The sequence below is a fragment of the Macrobrachium rosenbergii genome, chromosome 6, assembly GCF_040412425.1.
Source record: "Macrobrachium rosenbergii isolate ZJJX-2024 chromosome 6, ASM4041242v1, whole genome shotgun sequence".
NCBI classification, from domain to species: Eukaryota; Metazoa; Arthropoda; class Malacostraca; order Decapoda; family Palaemonidae; genus Macrobrachium; species Macrobrachium rosenbergii.
The window spans coordinates 53964403-53991511 of NC_089746.1; the positions used below are offsets into that span (position 1 = coordinate 53964403).

At 35.8% G+C, this 27109-nt stretch overlaps 1 protein-coding gene across 2 annotated transcripts in view; it reads right to left on the reverse strand.

The window, feature by feature from the left end:
- Positions 1-27109, reverse strand: part of LOC136839562 (ubiquitin carboxyl-terminal hydrolase 2-like) — a 181478-nt gene that overhangs the window by 49469 nt on the left and 104900 nt on the right. The window contains exon 3 of one of the 2 annotated variants that reach the window (XM_067105814.1): positions 21524-21637. The exons of the other annotated variant lie outside the window; for it this stretch is intronic. Coding sequence (XP_066961915.1) covers positions 21524-21637 — 114 coding nt within the window. The remainder of the gene's footprint in view (positions 1-21523; positions 21638-27109) is intronic. 2 annotated transcript variants of the gene reach the window in all.

A 27109-nucleotide genomic window follows, 5' to 3' on the forward strand; every position in this document is an offset into this window, starting at 1 on the left:
ACGAAACGGCACGTTTAGTTTCAGAAGCATGACGCATCAAAGTTGTTTTTGACTGAGCTGATCTACTGCCAGCAATGGTTCTTGCTTCTGGGAGACCCCGCAGAAAACTCCCAATGTATGGTGTTGCTGGTAATACTTATATTATCAAAAAAAAAAAGGGAAGGGAATTTTGATGTGAATATCTCAAAGATCGTTGAAGCTCCCGTAAAATCCATTTAAGACCTATTTTAGCCATTTCCAGGTGGCACGAAGAAACAAATACCTCTGGTCTTCCTCGTAAACAATAATCACCGTTGGACCGACGGCGTTTGGGGGTATTAGCGACAGAAGACTATCTTTCCACTTATCTGCTTAATATCATCCAGGTGTGGGATTTTGAATTTACTGCTGTATGTTTCTTTTGACCTCTCGCTGCGTTTCAAAACACTCCTTTTTATTTTTTTTTTAATGCAGCTGTCAGTGTATTTAAGGAAATAGCTGCTCAGGAGAATGGACAAAGGAATTTATTTCACAGAAACAATATTAATTAGCTCACGTAATAAAGAGAACCAAACTTTTCGACAATTAAGGTAAAACGTTATTTCAGTTTATTTTTATTTACCCCAAGGATTGGTGTCCATGAGTTTAATCATACGAAATTTAGAATAATTTTTGAGCAACTGCCTTTCCTTAATACTCCTAAAACTTCATTGAAAGTAGGCGTTATACGCTAATTCAAATTTTCTTTTGTATCCCCCAGCGAGAGACTAACACCATACGACAATAAAATCAAAATGCCGCAGCTGGATGGCATTAAAGGGATTAGCAGGACTTGACGGACAGACATACCTTTAGCATCGACGGCAATACTTGACGTACGCATTGAGATACTTATTTGTTTTATTCAATGGCTTCAACCAAGCTGTGAAACGGAATGTATATTTAAACTTGTGCTTTAATGAGAGTAAATGACATATATGTCTTTGTTATCTCTCTTCCATTGTTGAAGGTATTTGAAAAAAAAATTGAATTTTAGCAATATATAACATACCTTAATTAGTGTATATCTAAGTATTGACACTTATTTTCAAATTAAGTGACTCAAGATATTATATTCTAATTTCAATTGTGTGAGGTATTTAAAAGAAATGTCGTTTTTTGTGACTTACATGTTTGGTTTCAAACATGTTTCAAAATACAGCACACCTCTGTGTTATATAATACATGATTCATGTTTGCACGCATGTGTAAGGGTTCATTTATGTGTGTAATGAGCATACACATGCAGGTGACTTCCCAAGACACCCAAAGATTCAGCCTACTCTACTCGAAATCCTCATGAATTACTAAAAAGGAAAAGTTAAAAATTGTATCACAATTAACAGCCCATGGCCAGGAAGTACCGTCCTGCAAGGTCGAAATAATTAGCAAGGAGTGCCCTGACATTGTGTTTTAAATCTCTTGTTTTGCAACAAACGACATTATCTACTGGGATCTTGCAAGAAGCAAACTCGGTTAGATCTTGCAAGGTTCTGAGATTAACGCTGTGAGTTCACTATCTCGGCATAAATTCTTGAGAGTGAAATTAATCTTGCGAACAATGCCGCTGCTGCTTCTGCTATTTATGTTTACAGATGCTGTCGTTATTTACATTATTTACCTCATTCTTGTTTATTTTTTTTATTTGCTTTTTCATAGTATTATTATTTTCGCAATTTCTGTTCCGTTTCCCACAACAGCTAATATTATTGAAATGAAAGTTCTCTTGCATGTTAACAAGCGGTGTTGCTTGTGTATGCATTACAAAAATACTCTAATACGTACAAATACACACACACACACACACACACACACATATATATATATATATATATATATATATATATATATATATATATATATATATATATATATATATATATATATATATATATATATATATATATATAGTCAGACAGACAGAGAGAGGAATAAAAGTCTAGAATCTTGGCGACACAAATGATAAACTCTGTCAAGTAAACCTGAGCGTAATAAATTCATATCAATAATATAAATTTATGCCATAAAAAACCAAGCATATACACGTAACAAAACAGTAACTTATAAGCTTTAGCTCACATTCAAAATCCTCCTTCCTGTGTAACACTGTAACTTTCATGTGAATACATAAAAGACTCGAGCCGGAAACCTTCCGATAAGATATAGAATATGACGTATATGATAAAGAATATTTCATCATCTCCAGTATTGAAATCAGTCTTGGGCCTCGCTGTCACCCACGCTCAGAATTAAGATCTGCGATAAGTTTTGGGAACCTCTAAGTCAAAGGTGGCGTTTGATTTGCATTGGTGGTGGCCCATCCAAGTGAGGTCAAGGGCCGGTGTAGCTTAATTTCAATTACCAAGAGACGCAAGTAGTACAAGGTTACGAGCTAGCATTCATTTGTGATCAAGCATCCATCCACTGACTAAAGAATCATACAAAAATTCATTAGATGTCTTAACAGGTCAACGAAAGTGCAAGTATCTGTTCCATAGCACCCGATTAACCAAAGATGCCTTATGACCAATATTTGGAGTTTTGAAATCATCTGGAATTTGCGTTCGAGCAAATCAAAGGAATCACCATGAGCTGAGCAAAAATATCTGCCGAAGGTCTGAACGCATATGCTGCAATGTACAGCGGTATCTTTACTTATGTTAACTGGGCCAGACTTCACTAAGACCCCCTGAGTCAGGGGCGAGATTCTCCAAGAACGTAGATGATATCGTCGATGGATTATGTAAAAGTCTTCAGGAATGTTGACTCTTTTATACCGCATGCTATGCTTAATATAATGTTTTCAAGAAGCGTGTGTATGCCAGTGCACAAACACACACACATACATACATACATACATACATACATACATACATACATACATATATATATACGCTTATTTATATATATAATATACATACACACATATGTACACACACACACACACACACATATATATATATATATATATATATATATATATATATATATATATATATATATATATATAGAGAGAGAGAGAGAGAGAGAGAGAGAGAGAGAGAGAGAGAGAGAGAGATGCTTGAGATACATGTGGTATGTGTATGTGAGTATATGTGTGCATATAAATACGCACATACCAAGCACGAGAGAAACAATAAAAAACACATTTTCTTTTTTTCCATAATTGGTGGATACTAAGTTTATAAAAATTTAAAGACTCTTCTAAACTCAACTGCATTTTCTTACAGCATCCTGTTGCATGGAAAACTCATTACTCCAAAGAGAGACAATGCAACAACATGTGATCCCTTTGAACGTTATAGGTTTTGTGCGTAAAGGAATCCTGACCAAACAGGCCAAGTATTCGTTTACTTGAGCCACTGAGCTATTTGAGAAAGCATAAACATATGAGAAAAACGAAAGGCAATTAAGCTGAACTTTAAGATGTCATAGGTAAATTCAGAATTACACTGAAACTGGTTTTAAAAGCCTTTAAAAGAAGGCAACAGATTCAGGACGTTACTAGGTTAATGCTGAACATTTGAATGCAAGGACTTCATTGTGAATCCAAAATGAAAATGAAAACAGAAAGAGTTACGCCTCATAATAAAATGTAATTCTGAGCAAGTCTTCCACCCTGCTCTCCATTACCAGTTGGACAGGTGGACTGGACCGGTCCAGTAACTGTTGGATTTAAGCCTAATTCATGCAATATTCGTTTGATCAAGTCCCTTAAATGGATCGGTGAAAAATGTCGCAGGTTGCTCTCTCTCTCTCTCTCTCTCTCTCTCTCTCTCTCTCTCTCGACTCCGACTCGTGTCATAAAATGGAAGAAAAGTTTCCTTTTATCGATATACGAAGCCAAGCAATCGTTAATTTGAATGCATTATCATACGCCAAACATTGTCAGCAAGAGAGAGAGAGAGAGAGAGAGAGAGAGAGAGAGAGAGAGAGAGAGAGAGAGAGAGAGAGAGAGAGAGAATCATTAATTGCCAGGAAAAAAAGATAAAATAAAGAAAATAAAAAAAAAAAGGAGGTCCGAGTTGCAGATGTAGGTTAGATGTCTGCTGGCAAAGAGACTACTCCGGAAATGAGAGCGTGCGCGCGCACACACACATACATACATACGCGCTCACTTTTAGCCCGTCCGAAACAACATTCACTGAAATAATTGGGTCTAGTTGTGTCTTATAATCCACCAGAAGACTCATCTATCCAACTCGACCACTTTTTCCCCCCCAAAGACCGAATAAAGAGATCACTACCAACAGCAGTGCCATTTTTACACGTGGAGAGAGAGAGAGAGAGAGAGAGAGAGAGAGAGAGAGAGAGAGAGAGAGAGAGAGATCTTAATTATTTTGGGTTACGTGCCATTATGTCAATGATCACTGATGCAGAGAGAGAGAGAGAGAGAGAGAGAGAGAGAGAGAGAGAGAGAGAGAGACCCACGTATTGATGAACACAAAATTGATTAATCATAGTATTCTATTGCAATAATTTTCATAATCTAATCACACCAGTTCATGCAAAACTACATAGCTACATATTTCACAAGTTTTGAGAATCGATAACATAAAACGAATACTCTCATTCCTGGAATTCGTTACCGGAACACAATGCGTCACAATGCAAGTTTCGCTTCTCCTGACCGCAAATAATTTGCGGGGACCGCCCCCGAGGCTAAACTACTGTACTTCTATCCCTTCGGCTAACAGAGAGCGGTAACCGAGTACAAGTACAATGATGTACGTAAGCTGTAATTAGTCGGTATGGCAGGAAGCAAATGCCCCCTAGCGTCTTTTCTACCGGGATTTCAATGACGTACATCTCTCTGAGAGAAGAATGAAGTTTCTCATTCTTCCTCATTTTCCGCCAGGGGGTTGACTCGCCCGCCGGATTCCCACACACACACACACACACACACACACACACACACACACAACACATCCCCTTAGGTAAATACATAAATATATAAATTTTGGCTTATGGGAGACTGGGTAGCCACACTAACTTCTTACACTCGTACTATTTTCGACGATGGTGACGGCTCTCAACAATTCTTTTAAACCAGCTCAATTTAAGGACATTCTCTTTAATTTGTTTCAGGACTTTATGAATATATTTTGCTATAAATATCTTGAATTTTCTGCCTACATAGACACCTCGAAATGAATACGGTGGGACAGGTACTGGGAAAGAATGTAATTTTCCTTTTGTAAGGGAAAACTACAGGAAATCCTCCGCCTATCCTTAAACACCAGAGAAAGTTCTTGGGGTAGTTAAAGCTAGGTTTTACGGCCATAGATATTACGCCCTCTCTCTCTCTCTCTCTCTCTCTCTCTCTATATATATATATATATATATATATATATATATATATATATATATATATATATATATATATATATATATATATATATATATAATATATAATACACACTTTACTTGTGTATATATATATATATATATATATATATATATATATATATATATATATATATATATATATATATATATATATATATATATATATATATAAAACAGATATCACAATTAAGCTACTATAAGTGTACATTGTCATTTTTTTTCCGCTCGAAACGACCTAAGCCGGGTTTGATCAAACACAAAATGTATCCCGGCGTTTGCTTGGGGATTACTCTCTAGTTGCCATGGGGATTTCTCTCTCTCTCTCTCTCTCTCTCTCTCTCTCTCTCTCTCCTGAGCGTCATGAGGACAGTGGAGAATAACTCAGACATTCAAATGAGCTCCTTCGATCTTGGCATCCCTAAAGCGAGTTCACGGATTTAAATCAGCTTCTCTGACTTAGTCCAGAACTATGTGTACAAGATCCCATCCGATGGGCTATTTACCCACCCGTCTGGCATGGTATACCCAAGGATCCTGGGTATGCTCGAGGATGCTAAGCCCCAGCCTTTCGGCCATTAGCATCGTTTATGCAGAGGGCTTCAAGTTCTTCTGGGTAGCCTGGTATTACTCAAGAATGAGACGGCAGGAGCTGGAGAAATGAGAGCCTCTAACAGCAACAGAAATCCCTCGTTTCGGGCTTCTTAAGATCTGATTCGGTCTATTTATCAACGCAATACGACCTCTGGCTCTAGTAAGATATCTAAGAGCTCTCTCTCTCTCTCTCTCTCTCTCTCTCTCTCTCTCAGACACAGACGCAAACAAAAATGGCTCCTGAATACTGACGGTACCTTATCTTAAAAAATAAGGACAAGTGATTTGCGTTTACTGTAAAGGTACGGAAGAGACTTGAAAGGAGAACTAAAATTAACGATTCCTTATTCTTGGTTTTAATTTTGGTAGCTAATAATACTTTTCTATATCTGTACTTCACTGTGTTCAAGCAAAAGAATTACTTCCTGGCTCAATTAATAATAAACAAAATGTTAACCGTTCCTCTCTCTGCAATTGATTTTTGAAATAAATTGCAAACTAAATAAATGCTCAAATAAATTCAATCAAGTGGGAGGAGAAAGAGTAATGACAAAGCACATTATATCTAGAGTTTGGAAAAAATCGACCAAAGTTAACAAAACTGAATGAAAAATTATTTTTCAAAGTCTACACTCATTGCGACAACTTGTTTTCATCCGAGACCGTTCTGGGAATACTTCTGCGTGTTCATTCCATGAAGACGAATCTTCATGAACAAATAACAAATGATAAAGGATCTTCATACAATACAACTTCATAATAATTTATTTCAGGGCCCTTCGTAATGACTCGAAAAAAAAAAAAAACTCTTCGCAAAGACACCGACACGAATCAGGCGTTTTTCCTCTGCTTATTGTTACGGGATGCCGCCTTCTCAAAATCCCCGACTCACCGTGAGTGATCAGGCATAACATGCCGCGGTTGACTCCTCGCTTCCTACATTCATCAATTTAATCACTAGAGAAGTGAGTAAACTCGTGAGTGGAGATAAATAACACCAACTTGAACTGTCTGAATGACGTCTCATTTTGTGCCGAGAAAAAATAACCTGAGGATGTTGAGCAACTGGAACTTCAAAAGTTCAAGCGAAGATGCAATGCATTACTACCCTAAAACAATTCTCCATGTATTTCAATAATTTACTTACATTTTTATCTATTTATTGATTAATTGGTTAATTTATTTTTTCTTTTCTAATAACGGATCTCGTCTCTCTGTATTTCCTATTACCTTCTGTTTCATCTTTCTAATGAACACCATATTCTTTGGAAGCTTGAATTTCAAGTCAATGGCCTTTGTGGACTTGTTCTATATGAATAGGGTTCATCTTCTGAATAATAATAATAATAATAATAATAATAATAATAATAATAATAATAATAATAATAATAATAATAATAATAATAATAATAATAATAATAATAATAATAATTACAAGTAAATTCTTGCAGTACGCTAACAAAACTAAGTTCTTGGAATTTTTTTTTAACTATATGATGTAAGGGAGTGGTCAGTAACAAAGTATAAGAAGTGAATCGTAATTAGAAAATAAAAATAGTAAAAGACTGAAACGGAAGCGATATGAGACATTCTATTCAAGAAGGTTCAAACAGAAATGGACTGACTGACAAGACCTGACCCATATTCCCGACACCCCTGCCCCATACCCCATCACCCCCCTTCTCACCACAGCCGAATGAAGAAGTGCAATAAAACCCCCTCACGCTTTCATTAGCCTCCTTTGTAAAAAAAGAAAGAAAGACAAGGATTTTTTTTTTTTTTTACAAGACGTTTCTCTCACGTGAAAACAATCTTCAGAAGACTCGAAATTAAGTAAGGATTAACAAATGAGACAGGAAACATAAATGTCCAAGTTGTTCAGCTGGGCAGTGCCAAAAACACGATCACAGACGCCAGCATTTGCACGTGAGCCCAGAAGAACACAGACAGAACAACCGCAGGAGATATTACGAAGATGTATTATCACGAATCTTTTTTTTTTTTTTTTTTTTAAATCATGAATCCTTTTTATTCTTTTAAATTCTATTCTGAATTTCTAATCAAGGGTTACCGTCGTCATCGCCACTGTCGGCAGAAGGGAAAGCAGCAGGAAAAAACAAGGGCTCATCCAGCAGGTGTAAACATCCACTGGCCGAACACACCTGGCGACAGAATGTTAAGAAAATACCGCTCGGGGAAATATCCGTTTTTTTTTTTTTTTTTTTTTTTTTTTTTTTTTTTTTTTTTTTTTTTTCTAGAACAGCTGAGCGATGCAAAAGAGACAGCAGCACCGTCTTATAGTTTTGGTCGTTACGAGAAAGAAGATAGTGTGTGTGTGTGTGTGTGTGTGTGTGTGTGTGTGTGTGTGTGTGGGTGTGTGGGTTGGGAGGGTTGGGGGTGGGGAGGGAAATTACAGCTTAAATCACAACACGCGCGAATTTATAAGAACTCGAAAAGAGCCATTCAGGTCTTCTATTGCCTCAACAGAGGAGACCTTTTACCTGCATTCCTATAATAGCCAGGGAAAACGCAGCATACCGACGCGGCTAAATTAAAACGCAACCCCTTCTTCGCGAAGACTTCTTTCTTTACCAGAAGTCAGCTGCAAAGCTGAGGAGAAAAAAAAATTGTTTTGAACTTATTGCGGATTTTGGCGCACGTAATAAACTCGTCGAGCGTGTTTTTTATGCGGGTTTTGGATGACTTAAAGTAAAAAAATAAAACTGTGTCAAAATTATTATTATTATTATTATTATTTAAGAGAAGAATAGAGTATAAAAATTATTCTAAGAGCAAAGGAGTGGACAATAACGTGGAATTTCCCTTGTAGGAAAATCAGGTTTTCTACTCACTATTATTACAAACCTCACAAGCAGAAAACATGACACCAGTCAATCCTTTTGTAAAAAAAAAAAAAAAAAAAAAAAAAAAAAAAAAAATCAAAATACCAGTTATCATTCCTAATATCACCCAAAGCATAAAAGTACACAACCCAGTAAACTCCTTTAAAGAAAACTATCACATCAAACTGCTTCCAAACGGAATGAACACAATGGGGGTTTAACAGAGGAACCTGAAAAAGGAAGAATATATATCCTCGGTCACCCTTGACGGGGAGGGCTCGGTATTAAGGTCAAGAAGCTAATGCTGTCCTCCCGAGGACGGCAGAGTGGGTCATTCCAAGACAAGATTAGAAGGAAAACTGACATGAGCCGGTTCCCTGAACATCAGCTCTTCAAAGAAGAAAGGTCCGCTGATGAAAAACATCAGTTACACACAAGAGGGCAGAAGAAAAGATAATCAGGACAAGACAATTAATAAAAGTAAAAATTGGTATATACGACACGAAAGTAAAAAATGTGAAGCAAAAGAAGAAAGAAAAAGAAAATAGGAAAATAAATAAAATACAAAACAATGGACAGCTGACCCACTGGAAAAAAGAAGAGGAAGAATAAACCAAATATAAGAACAAAACTATTAAACTTAAATCACAATTTAAAAAATAAATCACTGCCGAATTCAAATAATCATAAATTCAGTAGACTGATTTAGACCGCCTTTTCTTGTAACAGGGTAACACGACAATGTACAAAAAAAAAAAAAAAAAAAAAAATCAGCCTGAATATACTGCGACACTTACAAACACCAAAATTATACCAATCTTTGACGCAATCTACCAACATAATGGGATGACGTCAAGATGACAGGAGAGCACGACCTTAAATGCAAACACAAACAAACCGAGGAAAAAAAAAAAAAGAGAGAATTGAACGCACGTCAGACAACTTGGATATAAAATTTGGTGTCGGTCCCTCTCCTCTCCCCTCCCCACTCTCTCTCTCTCTCTCTCTCTCTCTCTCTCTCTCTCTCTCTCTCTCTCTCTCTCTCTCTCTCTCTCTTAACATATAAGTGTACGTCAGCATAAATTTGAAGATATAAAAAATTTGGTGTCAAAGGAGAAACTGAAGTAATTTAAAAGATATGAATTGAATCAGAAGTGATGAATCTATTTAAGCGAAAAAATATCTTGGTGAGGTCAAAGGAAACGCAATTTATAGGGATTTACCAAAGGACGCAGCCAATTTTAAGAAATATCTTCACGCACGTCATTGGACTGAAGTCCACATCTGTATGTAAGGTCACCTTCAGAAAATCGTTAATGAGCAATTTAGCTCTTACCAAAAACACATGCGCATAATATGAATATATATGTATGTATGTATGTATGTTCACTAGCAAAGCAGTAACTTTACGCCAGGCCAGCATTTGAAAGTGTGACCACCTTGAAAAATCAGACGTCTTCGGCACACAAGCCCCTTGAATCTCCACGAGGCAGGGTGTGGGGCTAGCAAGCTCACTTCAGAGGAATTGTTGAGAACCGGAAGGGAGACGCCTGGCAACACGCCCATTTGGGCGAAGGTGTATGCGGACACCAGTCGATGAGAAACTATCAATTTATTTCAGTGTTAACTGAAAACTGTTTTCTTTAAAGAAATCTTGAAAATATGTCCATTTCCCCACCAAACTAATTCTTGGCAACACTCGAGTCAGTGAACGCATACAATGAGGCTATACGTAAAACCATTTTACTATGTACCCCACTGCTTTATTCAGGTTCAATCATAACAAAGAGAGAGAAGTGAAATTAAAGTGAACTTGAATGTGAACGTCCATATACCAGCATGACAAAAGTACACTCACAACACTACTTTATTTGACTCCTTACACTTTGAATCAGTCAGAACTACGCTTACATTCTATTGTATACTATTGCATCCATACCGTCACAACTAGCGGTAATGTAAGAGAGGGTCGGGACGGTCACTCCAGACGTTAGGGACGTTATGCCCCAACCCGAAGTTCGAACCAAGGTGCATTCATTCTGCACACCTAAAGTTATAGGAGACTTTGGTGAGAGAGATTACACCAGGCTGGACGACGGCAGGTCTAAATGGGGAGTTTCCTACCGAGACTATCAGTGTTTCACTCATAAAAAAAGGAATAGTATGGATAAACACACACGCATATATATGTATGTGTGTATATATATATATATATATATATATATATATATATATATATATATATATATATATATATATATATATATATATATATATACATACACATATACATATATATCCATATATACTAATTACATATATGTATGTATATATACATATATACATACATATATATATATATATATATATATATATATATATATATATATATATATATATATATATATATATATATATATATATATGTATATGTTGTGCGACTGTATATGCCTATTATATAGGACCGAATGAAGCAAACAAAAGGAACGCTTCGAAGTAAACATGTCTTGTGGGAGATACTCTTAAAATCCAACAGGTGGTTTTCTCCAAATTCCGAATTAAATAGTTACTGTGCATTCAAGCAAAGAGTTCATGCTAAACATCTGAGTATCCTCGAGACCCTGGGTCCTGAATACTATATCCCTTCCCCCCAAAACCCCTCCTCCCGACTCTTAAAAAGAATTATCTGACGGCCAGTACAGAAATTGAGGAAGTCTCTCCATTAACGAGGTCACGACGAACATCGAAGCAACCTTATTTTTCCGTTCTTTGAGGGGCAGACAGTGGTAGTAGGAGGAGCTGAAGCTAAAGAGCGTGTGAAAAAGAACAGACAGATGAAAAGAAATTTACAAGAGAGAGAGAGAGAGAGAGAGAGAGAGAGAGAGAGAGAGAGAGAGAGAGAGAGAGAGAAGAAGAAAAAACAGGGGACAAAAAGTTTGACAACGTCTCCACTAACTCTGTCATGGGTTTGGCTGGCGCTCAGCTGGGGACATTTCGCCCTCTGGCGTGTCCCACCTAAGGGTTTTTGGCCGCAACTGGTGGCCTTAGGCGAGGATTTTTCGGAGAGAAGCAACATTCGGGCCAAGTAATCTTGCACCTCATCAAATGCATCATCGCTTCCACCTTAGCTAACCTTTTAACTGTATGCGGTACCAAAATCTCAAAGCTTCCAACTGAACTTATGCAGACAATGAATTTAGTGCATGAACATACAGTAAAAGATACCTCATTTATATATATATATATATATATATATATTTATATATATATATATATATATATATATATATATATATATATATATATATATATATATATATATATATATATATATATATATATATATAATACACATACATATATATATTTGCATGTATGTGTGACAAAGCGTTCCCATGTGTATATATTTGTTTGAATGTATGTAAAAATGTGTTCGTTTGCATGTATTCATATCCTTATTCAAAATGCAAGAATACGGTGAATCCCAAATTCTACATACAACTGTCTATATACCGGTTCGTAAAAAAGTATCTTTACCGTTTTAAGTTACCAGCAACGTTTGTGTTCTTGAGGAAGGCCAATGCATTCCACAACATGGCCAGAGAGAGAGAGAGAGAGAGAGAGAGAGAGAGAGAGAGAGAGAGAGAGAGAGAGAGAGAGCAGTTCCATTATTCAAAAACAAACCAGAAAGCTCTTCAGGGTAACACGTGATATATACACGTCAGCAACTGCAAAATTCGAGATCGTAACACCGTTTGCGATCACATCTGTTTGTATTACTGTATCACCATACCTGCTTATGACAGGTGTCAGAAAATCACGTACAATGCGCCAAATAGTCCAAAACAAATTACTAATATCTAGGGAATAAAAAAATCACCTGAATGTATAAGTCTTTTCGGATACTGCTTCCAGTTAAAACATGCACAGAATCAACATCTGTAAAAAAAAAAGGATGAAAAAAAGGGGGAGGGTGCGCGGTACAGAGAAAGAACAGTTTAAATCTGGACTTCGATTTCAACAATGCGAGTGAAGATTCGACAGAAACGAAACTTGGAACACCAGACAATGAGTCACCGATATTTTGTTATTTTTATAACCATCAGCTTTTCCCCGGTTTTCTCCGGTCTTTGTCAAATTCTCATTTACTCAGATCAATTTTCGGTATCCCAGATTGTGCAAAATTTTGATAGTAAGAAATTAAATTTTCGTCCTTTATAATCCTCAGCGCTATCAGTGACTAAGTGTGTTATTTTTGCGGAACATTGGCCAACGCAAGTTTCACATATCTTCAGTAAAAGAAAGGAGCTTCAGCAACATAAACAAGAATTCCGAAACATCTGGAAGAAGTTAGGCAAACTTGCAGTTCCACCAGAGGAGACAAACAGTGTTCTTCCAATTCCGCAGTATTTCTGTCTTCACAAAAATGACAATCAAAACGTTGAATGTTTCTTTGTGTGAAAGAAGCTTCCAGTCACGCGAATGAGTATGTTATGGTCGAAAAGACGTCTAAACTTTACTCATTTTTTCATGATCCTCTACGATAAAAATTACAAAGAAGTTATCAGAAAAAACGATAAAAATTACAATGAAGTTGTTATCAGGAAAAACGATAAAAATTACAATGAATAAAAACGATAAAATTACAATGAAGTTGTTATCAGGAAAACGATAAAAATTACAATGAAGTTGTTTCAGAAAAACGATAAAATTCAGTTAAAGAAAAACGATAAAAATTACAATGAAGTTATCAGAAAAAACGATAAAAATTACAATGAAGTTATCAGAAAAAACGATAAAAATTACAATGAAGTTGTTATCAGAAAAACGATAAAAATTACAATGAAGTTGTTATCAGAAAAACGATAAAAATTACAATGAAGTTGTTATCAGAAAAAACGATAAAAATTACAATGAAGTTATCAGAAAAAACGATAAAAATTACAATGAAGTTATCAGAAAAAACGATACTATAACCGGCAAACCAATGATACCGGGCTCCAGGGCATGCGTTAGTTTTAGAGTTTTAGTATCGCTGCCAATTCCTAATTAGCATAATGATTAAGCTGAAATTAACTGTCATTTGCTCTTGTGTGAATAAACATGCTATAAGCAAAATACTAGAAATTAATTTTCTGGAAGGGCTCTCGAAAAGAAAAAGTATTTTTCAAGTTAAAAGCATTTTTCAAAATGGCTGCCATGCCATGTGACGATGGTGGCCCTCTACATGAAGCACACCCAAGGGCTCCGTTATGTTTATATTTATGGATATTAATAAAGTTTGCGTGAAATGTTTACGTTATATATGCAAATGAGCTCATTATTATATATAGTCGACTTTACATCACTACGGTGTCCTACATACGAAGGTGACGGGCCTTTACAATTCTCGAGTAATGTGACTACTTTAAAAAGTTCGCCACAACCTAATTTGAGCACGAACGGACACCAAGTTGACAACTTTTATACACAAACATAAGTAGACGATCCACGCAAACATGACGAAATTTCTATTAGCAGTTCAGCTAAATTCCAATTGACCGCCAAGTCGCACGACCTACGTCATCATGACTTTTCAATCATAAATTTCAGTATGCACCGGCATTAGTGTCAAATTTCATTCGCTTTCATCAGCGCGTGTGCCTTTGCAACTGCTTATCGCATGCATATCGCAAACTGGTTCGTAACAAGTCAGCGACAGCAAGTGAAGGAGAACGCATCTTTAGCCATTGCTGGACAACCGCGTGAAGTACAAATTGGGACTGCCAGCAAGTCGTTCACGTCTTTACTGCAAAGTTCGTCATAGTCTCTTTAGAAATAGAGTTTTCGCTCCTCGCTAATCTCCTTCCTGACAAGCCGGAGTTAAAACAAAGAAAGAAGCATAAGGGACAATGCCAAAGAACACGTAACCACATCCTCTGCTCTTCAAAAATGAACTTTTTTAACATGGAATTTTTTTTTTAAGTCAGCCCACTAGCAAACAATGACGCAGATTCTGCTCAAATTTTCATTATCTGACAAATTTATTTGAGGCGCTCTTACAGTCTTTGTAAGCGATGTCATCATCTTTTAAGCAAGAGGTGTGTTCAACTTTCAACCAGATTATAGTAATGCACCTTGTCATTCTATTTTATTAAATATTGCCAAATTAAGCAGAGATTAAACGAGCGAGTTACACATAAACCATGTGATTCCTACTAAGTCTAGTATCAGATATCAAGTCGGCTGCAACAAATTTCTTGAAGTGCGTTTAAACCGAGACAGGAATAACAGAACAGGGTGTAAACACGGCAATTACAGAAAGTATTCGGGAGTAAACAATCCTCGGAGTGAGTTAAGGAGAGTTATTTGTGCTTTCCAATTTTAGCTATTTATTTACAGTTTATTTTGGTCCCTTTCCTTCTCTCCTTCGTAAACATATTTCCGTTGCCAGATCTGTTTTCTGCCAAGTCGTCTGTTGTGCTTTTTCTACTTACAAGTGCATTTGCTGATTCGTTTACGTGGGGCACCAGAGATAAGCGTAATGCTGCTTAAAACAGCTGAGGAAATTAAACCAAGGCGACTGTGTTCTGCATCTTTCTCTTCTCTCAGTCCACAGATTCATACACACACACACAGACACACACACACACACTATACCCATATCTTCCTTATTAAACACAGTATATTACGATATAGGTATGTATATTGTTTTTCACAATATATATATATATATATATATATATATATATATATATATATATATATATATATATATATATTTATTTATAATACATACATAATACACAAGTAAATATATATATATATATATATATATATATATATATATATATATATATATATATATATATATATATATATATATATTATATAAATATATATAATATATATATATATATATATATATATATATATATATATATATATATATATATATATATATATACACAGATATATGTAGATATATATATATATATTATATATATACCTACATACATACATATATGTGTATATATATATATATATATATATATATAGTATATATATATATATATATATATATATATATATATATATATATATATATATATATATATATATATATATATATATATATATATAATATTTGGGATTTCCTTAGAGCTTGTTAAGAAACAACAATGAAAAATAAAAAAAAAAGCAAATCATAGATTAAACAAGTATTCCTAGGCGTGTGACTATAAAGGACAAACCAAGCTTTCAATTCGTGATGCTAAAAGTTATTCTCAAAGAGAGAGAGAGAGAGAGAGAGAGAGAGAGAGAGAGAGAGAGAGAGAGAGAGAGTCCACTTCCTGAATAATGTTTCAACATACTGTTGTATGGACTCCTCACTATTCTGGTCCTCATATCAGTTCGGTGACTGCCAAGAATGCATAAGTGACTGGCTCTCTCTCTCTCTCTCTCTCTCTCTCTCTCTCTCTCTCTCTCTCTCTATATATATATATATATATATATATATATATATATATATATATATATATATATCTGGATTTGTACAAGGGATACCACCGGCAGACTATCAAAACCGAGGCTCCTTCAGTGGCGAAAAAGTTTCCAGTCTATAGAACTGTATAAGAGGCAAAGATTAACTTCATAATTTATATATCTTGAAATTCCAGTAATACAGTGTCGAGAGTTTTAATTTGCAGGCGGTAGATTAAATAATATTTATTTCTCTCGATGAAAAAAATGTACAAAGAACTTTTGTCTTTCTTTTCGTTTTCAAGGAAGAACAACAAAATAACTGTTTACCCTCACTTAAAAATAAAATACGATTGTTTCGCAGGTGTGAATTTAATTTGAAATTAATTTCCTCTATAATTCGTGAGCGTGAATGCTCAGCACCACGGCGTAAAATTTATTTGCTGACCGCCTCATCTTTTTTTTTTTTCTTCCTCTGTTCTTTTATTTATTGGATTTTTTTTTTCTTTCCGGGAAAGTTTCTCTTCAGAGGATATTGTGGTGTGTTTCTTCTTCAACAAAGCGAGATTCGCACAATGATTTGTGCAATCGATACTTGCTGAATATCAGTTAAAAATTGGTTCTTTTGTGACTTTCATTGGGCTTGTTCCTTCAAATATTAATAAACTTCAGTGAAAAGTTTTAGGTGTCACGAAACAAAGAACAGTGAAAAGACTAGGTATGAAGTTTTATCTTAGGAATTTTTATTGTTCCCCTAACATCCACTAGCTCTTTTCAGTTCTATTTGGTTCTTCATTCGCCTCAATTTCTCTTCTGTAGATCCCTCTCAATCCATCTTCATCTATCTGCTCTGATCTTTCAAGGGATCCCGTAACTTTGACATACTCAGTGTCTCCATGACATTATCTCTCTATTACTCTAGTTCCCCATTTCGTCCAATATTTTCTACAATCTCTGGTGGATATGCAACCGAGTCTGTCGTTTCAACTTATATTTTGGAAAAATCACGTTTTCAGATCGCTGAATTGTCTCTAAAAATAGGCGTATTATCTAGATCCCAGACATTTTCTTCATCTTACTTGTGGAAGCTGCTGTTCGATTTGTCCAGCCTCGTTTGGAGTACTAGTCCGTAATTCGGGGCTTCTCAGCTTGCTCACTTCCTCCATAGGATCGATTCTATGGCAACTGTTTACATTAGAGTGTTCTGATTCTCTTCTCTAACGCAAGGGGGTTTCTCTTTCTGTAGGTACCATTTTAGTCACTGTTCCGTTAGGAGAAGATTTCGCCTTCATCTGATCAGGAGGACTCGTACCACCTGTCAAACCAGTTTCCAAAATTTTTAATGTGCAAATCAGCAATTTTTGGAATTATCATTCTCTTTCTGTGCTTCCTAAGTTATGATGCTTTTCAAATGCAGTTCTATCTCATGCTTGCTTTTCATTTTTTTCTCTCTGGGCTTGGGCTCGAAAAGGGCATTAGGTTGCTCGTCCTATTGGCCTTTCCTCTTTTAAAAATAGTTGAGACACTGATTGTGACCTTCATCTTCCCCTTTTGAGGTTAAACTCACGCAGTTAATTATTCATTAAACTAACAAAGATTTTTCCTACCCGGATTCTCTATTTCATTATGGGAGAGACGGTTTTCATGGAGACAGTTCGTCTAATCTTCCAGTGTTTTCACCAAGTATTATCAAAATTCCTTTATTAGTACTCGAGATATTTTGCTGAGACAGGTGAGAAACATTAGTTCCATTGCTGACGTAAGTAACAAATACAAACATTCCTTTTTAATGCAAAGGTCCTCTGGACAGGCTACTAAGCTTAATGGAAAATAGAAAAGAAAGGAAAAGAAAAGAGGACAATTGCTTTACCTCAGAGGAAGCGATAGAGCCGCCTCTTGATTTAGGGAGCGTTATGTGAGTCAGTGACAACGGTTACGGCATGTTCACGAAATGACTATATTGAAACTGGCAAATCTATACAATGACACGTCAACATACTGACGTTTTTGGTCGTCGACACCTTATTCGGTGCTAAGTAATTTCTTTAGATATAATAATGCATAAGAATATTATTAACCTACAGAACTTTACGTTTCGAAAGAGTATGTCTATCAAAATGGGTTTGAACAACGGGACCAAGAACTTTCAAACGGAGAAACAGTGCCATCATTGATACAGCAACTTAAAATTATACGTCAACTCAAAAATAATACAAACAAAAAATAAATAAATAAATAAATAAATGTGGGACTTTCACGGTTGCGTCAGCCTAAAAGTTCAGCAAACAACCGGAAAGCATAAATGTCAAAATAAAGGAATTTTCAAAGATACGAAAACAACATTTTTACATGCTTCGACTCTCGATACGAATTTCCACAATAAACAAAACAAAAACGTTTTAGCCTATATGTGGTGAAACCCCTTCATACATCCTTGCTACAGAAAGAAGCTTTTTATACGACTCAAGCGAGGAGCTTTCTTGATCTTTGGGAAAACACCTGCTCGCATAAATTTCGAAACGAAAACACAAACGCATAAATAAAGAAAAAATGCACAGGCAGTAAATAAAATAAAATAAATGTAGCACAAATAAACAAAAAATATATACTGTGGAATATACTGTACATTTAGTTAAAAAAATTTGCAGTTTGTTAAGAGATTCAAAACTGTTGTATCTTTTCCAGCGATTTTAAACATCATGCTATTTCATCTTCGGTTCAGCATTCCTGATTTATATTCATTTGCTGTTTTCATTTAAATCAAAGCAGATATATGCTTATTTTCACGCAGTTCAGTTCACAGTACATTCTTCTTTTCTGTCATTTAACAGATGAAACATAGCATATTATTTTCAGTGATAATTCATATACACAAAACGTAACTGATCACGTGCAATATGTAAGGATCAAGATGAATAAAAATATCTTACTTGACCTTCAGGATAACGACCAACTCACCTCGGGATGTTCTTTTTGCATGCCAGAAAAACAGGATTATCCGGCCACTGGCTCCTATCCCTAATTCCTAGGTAGGGCTGAATCTCTTCCTTTGACAGAATCCCAGTCTACTCTTTACTTTCCCAGCGTTATCCGGACAAAGGCCTTCCATCCTTAATTCTCCCATAAGCTGTTGTCCCCCAACCCACAACTTTTTTTTTTTTTTTATCTCAGCCAATAGGAGCATTCAAATGCTCTCCACTTTCTTGTGTTGCCTGGAGACAGGAGGATTCGAGAGCATTTTACTTCGCTGTTATCCAGACATAGGCCTTCTATCAAATTCGCATTCACGCGTAAGCTGTTCTATTTCTTTCTCTTTTATTAAATTTCAGCCCACATGAGCATTCCTCAACTTTTCACTTTCCTACATAAGTCACACACAGAAGAAAGCACTGGAAGGAGCAGCGAAAATCTCCCCTTCAAAAAATCATAGTGGTTGAACGTGCATGAATATGTAAGTCATATTTACTTACTCTACCGAATTTCATTAAAGGTTCCATAATACTTGAAAATTTCTACCTAAGAAAAAACGGTTCTGTAACCGAATGGCACGTTATGGGCAATGTTAAATTCCTAGGACTTTCCAGTCTGTTTTTAGGTCCATATTTAAATAACTTGTCTCCTTAAGAGGCATTTAAATTTAGTCCAAGGAAAGGAATGCATACGGCGAGTATCCAACTTTCACGACCTAACTCCCACTCAAAAAACTTCTTGTGCACATTTCAGATAGTATTTTAAAATCACCATTAAATGCCCATCAAACAAATGTTAAACGTGAGGCTTTAGCCCATTGCTAGGTGGTATTCAAAATTCCTCACGGGATTAAGAACACCCTTGATACACGACCAGGAAGCGAATTACACTTGTATCGACAAGCAGGCACTTGGCAAGGTGAAAAATTCGGGTCAAATGTCTAATTCACTTGTTTAGTAGCTGTGAAAACGCTAGCTACCCACTGAAAACCCTGAGTTTGTGTGTCTTTGCAGTCTTTTTGCATTATTTTTCCTCTCTATCATTCTTTATCTTGAATGGAATGTACTTCCTGATCTTCAACAGAACTAAGAATTTTCATCATTAAAAGTCAGCCATATTTCAAGAAAATCCGCCACTTACTTTCTGTGTGATCGTGATAACATACTACAGACAAAACTAACAGAAAACAAGGTAATCTCTTTGGCAATGATTAAGGATGTTCAGCAATGCAAATTTAACCTTCAGCCATTTGGAGTATAGTTTAGTTATGACGGAACCGTGCCAGAAAAAAAAATACAATAAAACAGCACTCAATAAATATATTTCTATCCATACTAACAAGTAAATGACATCCTCGTACTTGGCATCGTGTTGCGCTGCTATTAACAGTAAAGATCTCTGTAATGAAGAAAGCTTATTCTAGACAGAGAACAACGAGTGACGTAAGGGGACGTAATCCTCTATGGGCGGGTAATATTACCAAGAGGTGTTGGTTTCCAGGTGTTATCTAACCACGCTAAAAGTGGCCCACGCTCACACTACAAACGGAACCAAATCAAACTACAAAAATGGTTTAGGAGCGAGATTAGTTATTAAGGGTGAACAAACATACACACAACACCTCCTGTAAGTTGAAGGAACTGAACTATATTAATATACAAATGCGGTCAGTTGCAGCACATTCATTACAGCAAAAATGCACGTCACGGGTATGCCTGGTTATTAAAGCAAGGACGTCTATGTCTGAGACTTTCAACGTAGCTACTGCAAAAATACACTATGGTTAGAGAAATTCCTGCAAAATCCTCTAAACAAGGACGGGGAGGAAAGGTGAGTACACTAAAAAGGACGCGCAGGTGGTTCCTTCCGCAAGCCAAAGTATTCTACGTCCAATTCCTTGCGGCACGACACAAATTTTGTTTTGGGCCATACAAGATGTGTTTCGTAAACAACACATTCAGAATGAAATGCAGGGAGGGCGAGTTCAGGAGTGAACGCGACAGAAGGTGAAGTTAAGAAGGATTATCACGAGAAAGGGAAGCTGAAAGACGTTCAAATCAAAAACGTGTATGAAACACATCTAGAATGACCCTCGACATACTGCTCCTTATATAAGAGCTGTTAGGGGATGGGGCAAGTGGAAGAGGAGGGAAAATTCCGCTCAGTAAACACACAAATGCAGTGCTCAAAAAAGCTTTTGTCGTTGATGTTTATTCATACACAAGGATGAGGGGGGGATGGGGGGAAGGGGGTGGGGGTAGATTTTTTGTTCGTGCGTGTGCTCTTATTACCTCATTGGCAAGACGCGCAGCTATTCGCTCCCAAGCCCGCTCTTGGCGATACCTAGACCTTCCGAGCGGGCTTCCCTCCAAACTGCTGCTTTCTGTCTTCGCCCGCACTTTTGGCTGCCGTTGGAGAAGAGGGGAACGAGTTTTATATAAGTTGGACAAAGATTCAGTCAAGTGCATTTCATAATAACAGAAATAAACTTAAAAGTAAAAAGAAATCATACATGCAAATCCTGGTAAGAAATAAAATTATTTAAACACTAACGTGAAAGAAAAGAACTCACATACTGAAGGAAAACATGAGTTAATGACCATTGATTCAAAGCGAACTTAACCATATTGCCTGAAGTAAAATTAAATCTCAGTTAAAGAATATAAATAAAGAACTTTTTCTCAAAAAAACTTCGTTGCTGCAGATCCGTACTAGAATATGGAGCTACCTCGGCTATACACTCCAGAGATGCACAGCTCAATTTATTTGATAATAATACCACATTTCCAGTTTATGCTCTCCTTTATTGATATACCATTCATCATGAGATGAACCAGAAAGAAAATCCCGTTTGTTCATAAAGCTGAAAAATATGCAATGAAACGTCTAAATTTTAAATATCACAAATAAAAGAAATTATAATTGTTATCTTTCCTTGAGCCCCTTGAAAAACATAATACAATTGTAATGAAAATCGTAATTAATGTATTTGTGGATACGCATGTGCCAACCACGTACATATGTTATGCGACACATCAAGGTGCTGAGACGCCGTATGATTAATTAACGTCTTGGCAAAAGATATCTTAAACCAATTATTAAATACCACCCACGTTTTGCATAGCTGGGAGAATAAACCTTTTGGCTAAGGGCCTCCTATACTTGTGGAATTCAAACCACCTCGTCTCGAAATACACCAACAGGAAATCATAAACCTCTCGAATAATTTTAAAACAACTGAGCCCAAACGTCTATCAGCAGAGCACAAATATGTTCGTTGTTATAAGTTTTGATTTACTTAACACTGAGGTAATTCTATCGCCGAATTTTCTTTATTAAGTGCAACACTTCCTGGAAAATACACTCATAAAAAGGGAGATTACAAATTCTGCTTTCTCAAGATAATTAAAGAAGTCAGGCTAATCAAATTTTCATCGATTATTTATCGGCTCATATCGTCTGTTAGGGTATTGAAGACTGTCCGGCTTCAATAATGGCACAAAATCTTACGCACTTAACGCAGCCCACTTTCTACCTTTAAAATAAACTAGCTTTTCCATTTGGCAGTACGTTGCCTAAAATATAACGATGAGATCACTGAATAAACCTGCTCAACACACACATTATATATATATATATATATATATATATATATATATATATATATATATATATATATATATATATATATATATATATATATATATATATATATATATATATACATACATACATACATACATACATACATACATACATACATACATATATATATATATATATATATATATATATATATATATATATATATATAATTATCCACTAATATAGGCAAGTCACAATATTTACATCAATTAAAATTTCTGTATACATTAAACTTAAGTGAGGTAGGTATTACAGAAAATATCAAATAAGGAAACAGAAAAACAAAAACAAAAAATGAATAAAAAGACGTCGGTTAATGCCAAGTGAAATCATGTTTAGGAAACACAATACATCAGTAATCTTTACCAGTAAGAAATATTAGTCAGCATATGAGAGTACATACGACGTACCCAGCAGCACGCAATCGTTTTAGAAAAGTGAAAACATTGATAACTATTGCTGACATTACGCTGCTCCTTTAGCAGACGAGCAATTACGTGAAAGACAATGGAAAAGTTTCATGCAAATGAGGATTTTTCTACAGCAAAATAAAACAAGTAAAAAATGCGCCGAAGTTTCTTCAGAGCGGCCTATAATCAAGGCCACCGAAAATAGATCTATATTTTCGGTTTGTCTCAGTATAATGCTGTATGAGCCGCGGCCCATGAAACTTTAACCACGGAACGGTGGTGGTCTATCCTATATCGTTGCCAGAAGCATGATTATAGCTAAATTTAACAGTAAATAAAATAAAAACTACTGAGGCTAAAGGCTGTATTTTGGCATGTTTGATGATTGGAGGGTGGATGGTCAGCATACCAATTTGCAGCCCTCTAGCCTCAGCAGTTTTCAAGATCTGAGGACGGACAGAAAAAAGTGCGGACGGACAGACAAAGTCGGCACAATAGTTTTCTTTTTAGAAAACTAAAGAGATATTTTTGGAAAGACGGAGAACACTGGTACAGTACATTTATGTTCAAAATCTGCTGAATGTTAATTTCCATATTTTGAAAACATTTTGGAGGGGGGAGGATGGAGGTTACAGTTCTCGACGACGTTGTGCAAACACTTGTGTTTTAAAATACAATCGAATTATCGTAAATATTATTCTCCACCTCCAAAAGAAAGCATACAGGTTATTTCATAAAATAAAAATATTTATAAAATAAACTTTTTTCGGGTGATATTCATAGTCTGCTAGTTCTAAAATACAACCTCATTTAATCGAAAAGTACAAAAACATACGAATAAGAATATCGAAAGAATTCCCATTGAACGCAAATCCACAAACAAACAAAATTTTAATAAAATTCCATCATATGTTATTGCTATCAAATATTTAGTATATACTTAAATTTCCTTTCGTTATAAGCTATTTCATGTAAACTACCACTAAACCACCTTCGCCATTAAAACTAATAATTTCCTCCATTGCCTAAAAAATAGGTGTTAGCATAATTTCTAAGGAGAATGGATTTTTTCACATTTCAATTAAATCCTTCACCACTAAACCTGCGCGATCATACTGCACGACTTTATTCACAAAGGAATGTATATGTCGGACTTTTCAAATTATTCTTTAGTAATGTAACAGTATTATAAGAATTAATCACAGATATTTCTTCATTCAACAGAAGATAATGGCAGCAAAGATTTAAGGTATGACAACTTGGAAAGTTTTTTGTCTAACTATTTGTTAAATATGTAATAACAGCAGAGATACTTTAGTGCGGTAAATGTAGAGTTTTCTGCCTAATTCTGTTCTGTCTTGCTTCTTTAATTAGGCTACTAAGAAGAAATGACGTCTATTACTTACTAAAAAAAAATGACAGCGTCATTGGCAATTATCATAAAAATACGCAGGCGTTCTCTATATTTTTCCTTCATTTACACACTGAGGAAACCCTCCGTCACACACAAACATTCTCTAAGGGACTTCAGTGACGCAGCGTCAGCAGATATGACGACTACGTCACTTCCCCTGTCAACGGTTTCACTCTTAACATGCTCTCAAAAACATCATATCGCTTAATGACATCGACGTTTTTCTCGTGTGCTCGTGAAGCACGTGCAAGAATGCTTTTCCTTTTATGGATTCTGATAACGATCAACCTCTACCTTTTAATTTAGTCTGGCTGTAAAAGCTGGGGCCTGTATTTTGACATTTCCTCTAGCCCGTTTATCGAGTAGCGATCACGAAGCCATTGTCTTTACGACCTTGGGTGTGCCATGGCCTTTCTACCTTGGTCTTCTATGGTTTTGGGACTAAGTTTCCTTGCTTTATTTTTACTGAACTCTTTTGTGAGTGTCTGCATTATCTATACGTACAGATTTCGGCCTTACTGGCACTTTTGTACATAGGAAAAACATAAGAATATAAACTTCTGTACATTCCTATTGTAAGATGATAATCATCCGACAATGGACCACACATTTACAATTTAAATATCTTGAAACATCTCCAAATACCTCACACTTCTTGAATTTAAATATTCTACTGTGCCCAAGAATGGCTTAACTTTTCTTTGCATAAAAGGTGGCTTCGCTATTACACTGATTGGTATGAAGAAGATGAGATTTTCTTCAATATCAAATCTTTTCCCCCTGACAGGCAGTGGCTCGCGAGCAGACACAAGAGAACGATCCCTGCCACATTCATACTTCAACTGCTAAATCGTCGATGAACCTTATGTGCAAAAACCTTCCACAGCATTAGCCACTTCATGTACCAGCACAGAAATCATCAGCAGCTCGTCGAACCCCTACAGACCCTTATCATGCACGCATTTTCTCGCTTCTTGTTGAGGCCACTCCCTTCTAATGCCTCTGTCACACCATCAAAGAAATGGACATATGACAAATCACTTTACGTTTATTTAGTTATGAGCATAATCTAAGAAACTATTTTTCTAGACCTTCTGTGACACAAGTGGTAATAGTCTCTCACGAGAAAGACAACCATATAAAGAAATGAATCGCAAGTCACCATTTCTTTTTCATTATAACTGAGACAACCCGTGATTATGCACTGATTTGTCGTTAACTAAAAATAAAAATGGGGTTGATTATGTATGGCAGAACTATACTTCTGTTTCAGAGATAGATCAGATTTAATAAACTCCTCATAGAGAGAGAGAGAGAGAGAGAGAGAGAGAGAGAGAGAGAGAGAGAGAGAGAGAGAGTGGTGGGATGAGGGGCCATGTCCTTAAATACACATAAGAGGTACCGTAGAGGCCACAGGGTTAGTAATTAAAATGGAATAAGACACTGAATTCTCAGTAGTGCCTCTTGTAAAACAATTGTGAATTTGACGTCGCTCGTTTTCTTATGTGCAAGCTGGGTTGCATATTTTTCCTATATTTTGGTTTTTGGTGTGTGATTATTGAAATTTCTATTTTTACCTGTTCTTAAAAAAAAAAGATAGATGAAGGCCAACTGTTGATCGACCGTGTTCGTTAATTTTCGGAAAATGTTTTATAAAAAGCTCGTTTCCTATGAAAAAAAAATTGTTAGGTCAAAGGTTATAATTTTGTACGTTGTTTTAATCATTGTGTTACCGCTGAAAATCCTGTTACAAAAAAAAAAACTAAAAAAAAATCTAAGTGCAAGCGTTTGTCACATCCGGTGGTCTACACATGATGAGATCATACCTCTTCGGGACGTTTCTTGTTTCCTTTCTTTTACTTGAATTCTGCCGCAATTTCCAACGGTTGAACTAATAGGAACGGAGTAATAAACAGTCGGTGACTGTTATGTTTGTTTTATTCTCACAAGAACTTGCTTTGTCACCAAGTGTACCTGATGACAGGACTTTGCATAGCCTACTCTGACTTTATACATGATTATGATCTTCTAGTTTATCTCTACGCATTCTTTTACGTTGCATTTTGTTGTCCACACACACACACATACATACAGTGCATACATACATACATACATACATACATACATACATATATATATATATATATATATATATATATATATATATACTGTATATATATAATATATACATACATATCTATATGTATACACACACACATACATAAATTCCAGTAACGATGTTACATTCATGGTGTAATTTGGATCAGGACATCCTATACACTCTTCCGGGCCGTCAGTAAGTTCCTACAACACTTACGGATGTTACTTTTCCGTTGTTTAAACAGATAAGGGACGCTGAGGGAAGGGGAAAAGAACATATGTAATTTCGTCCCCTTTTATTAAACGCA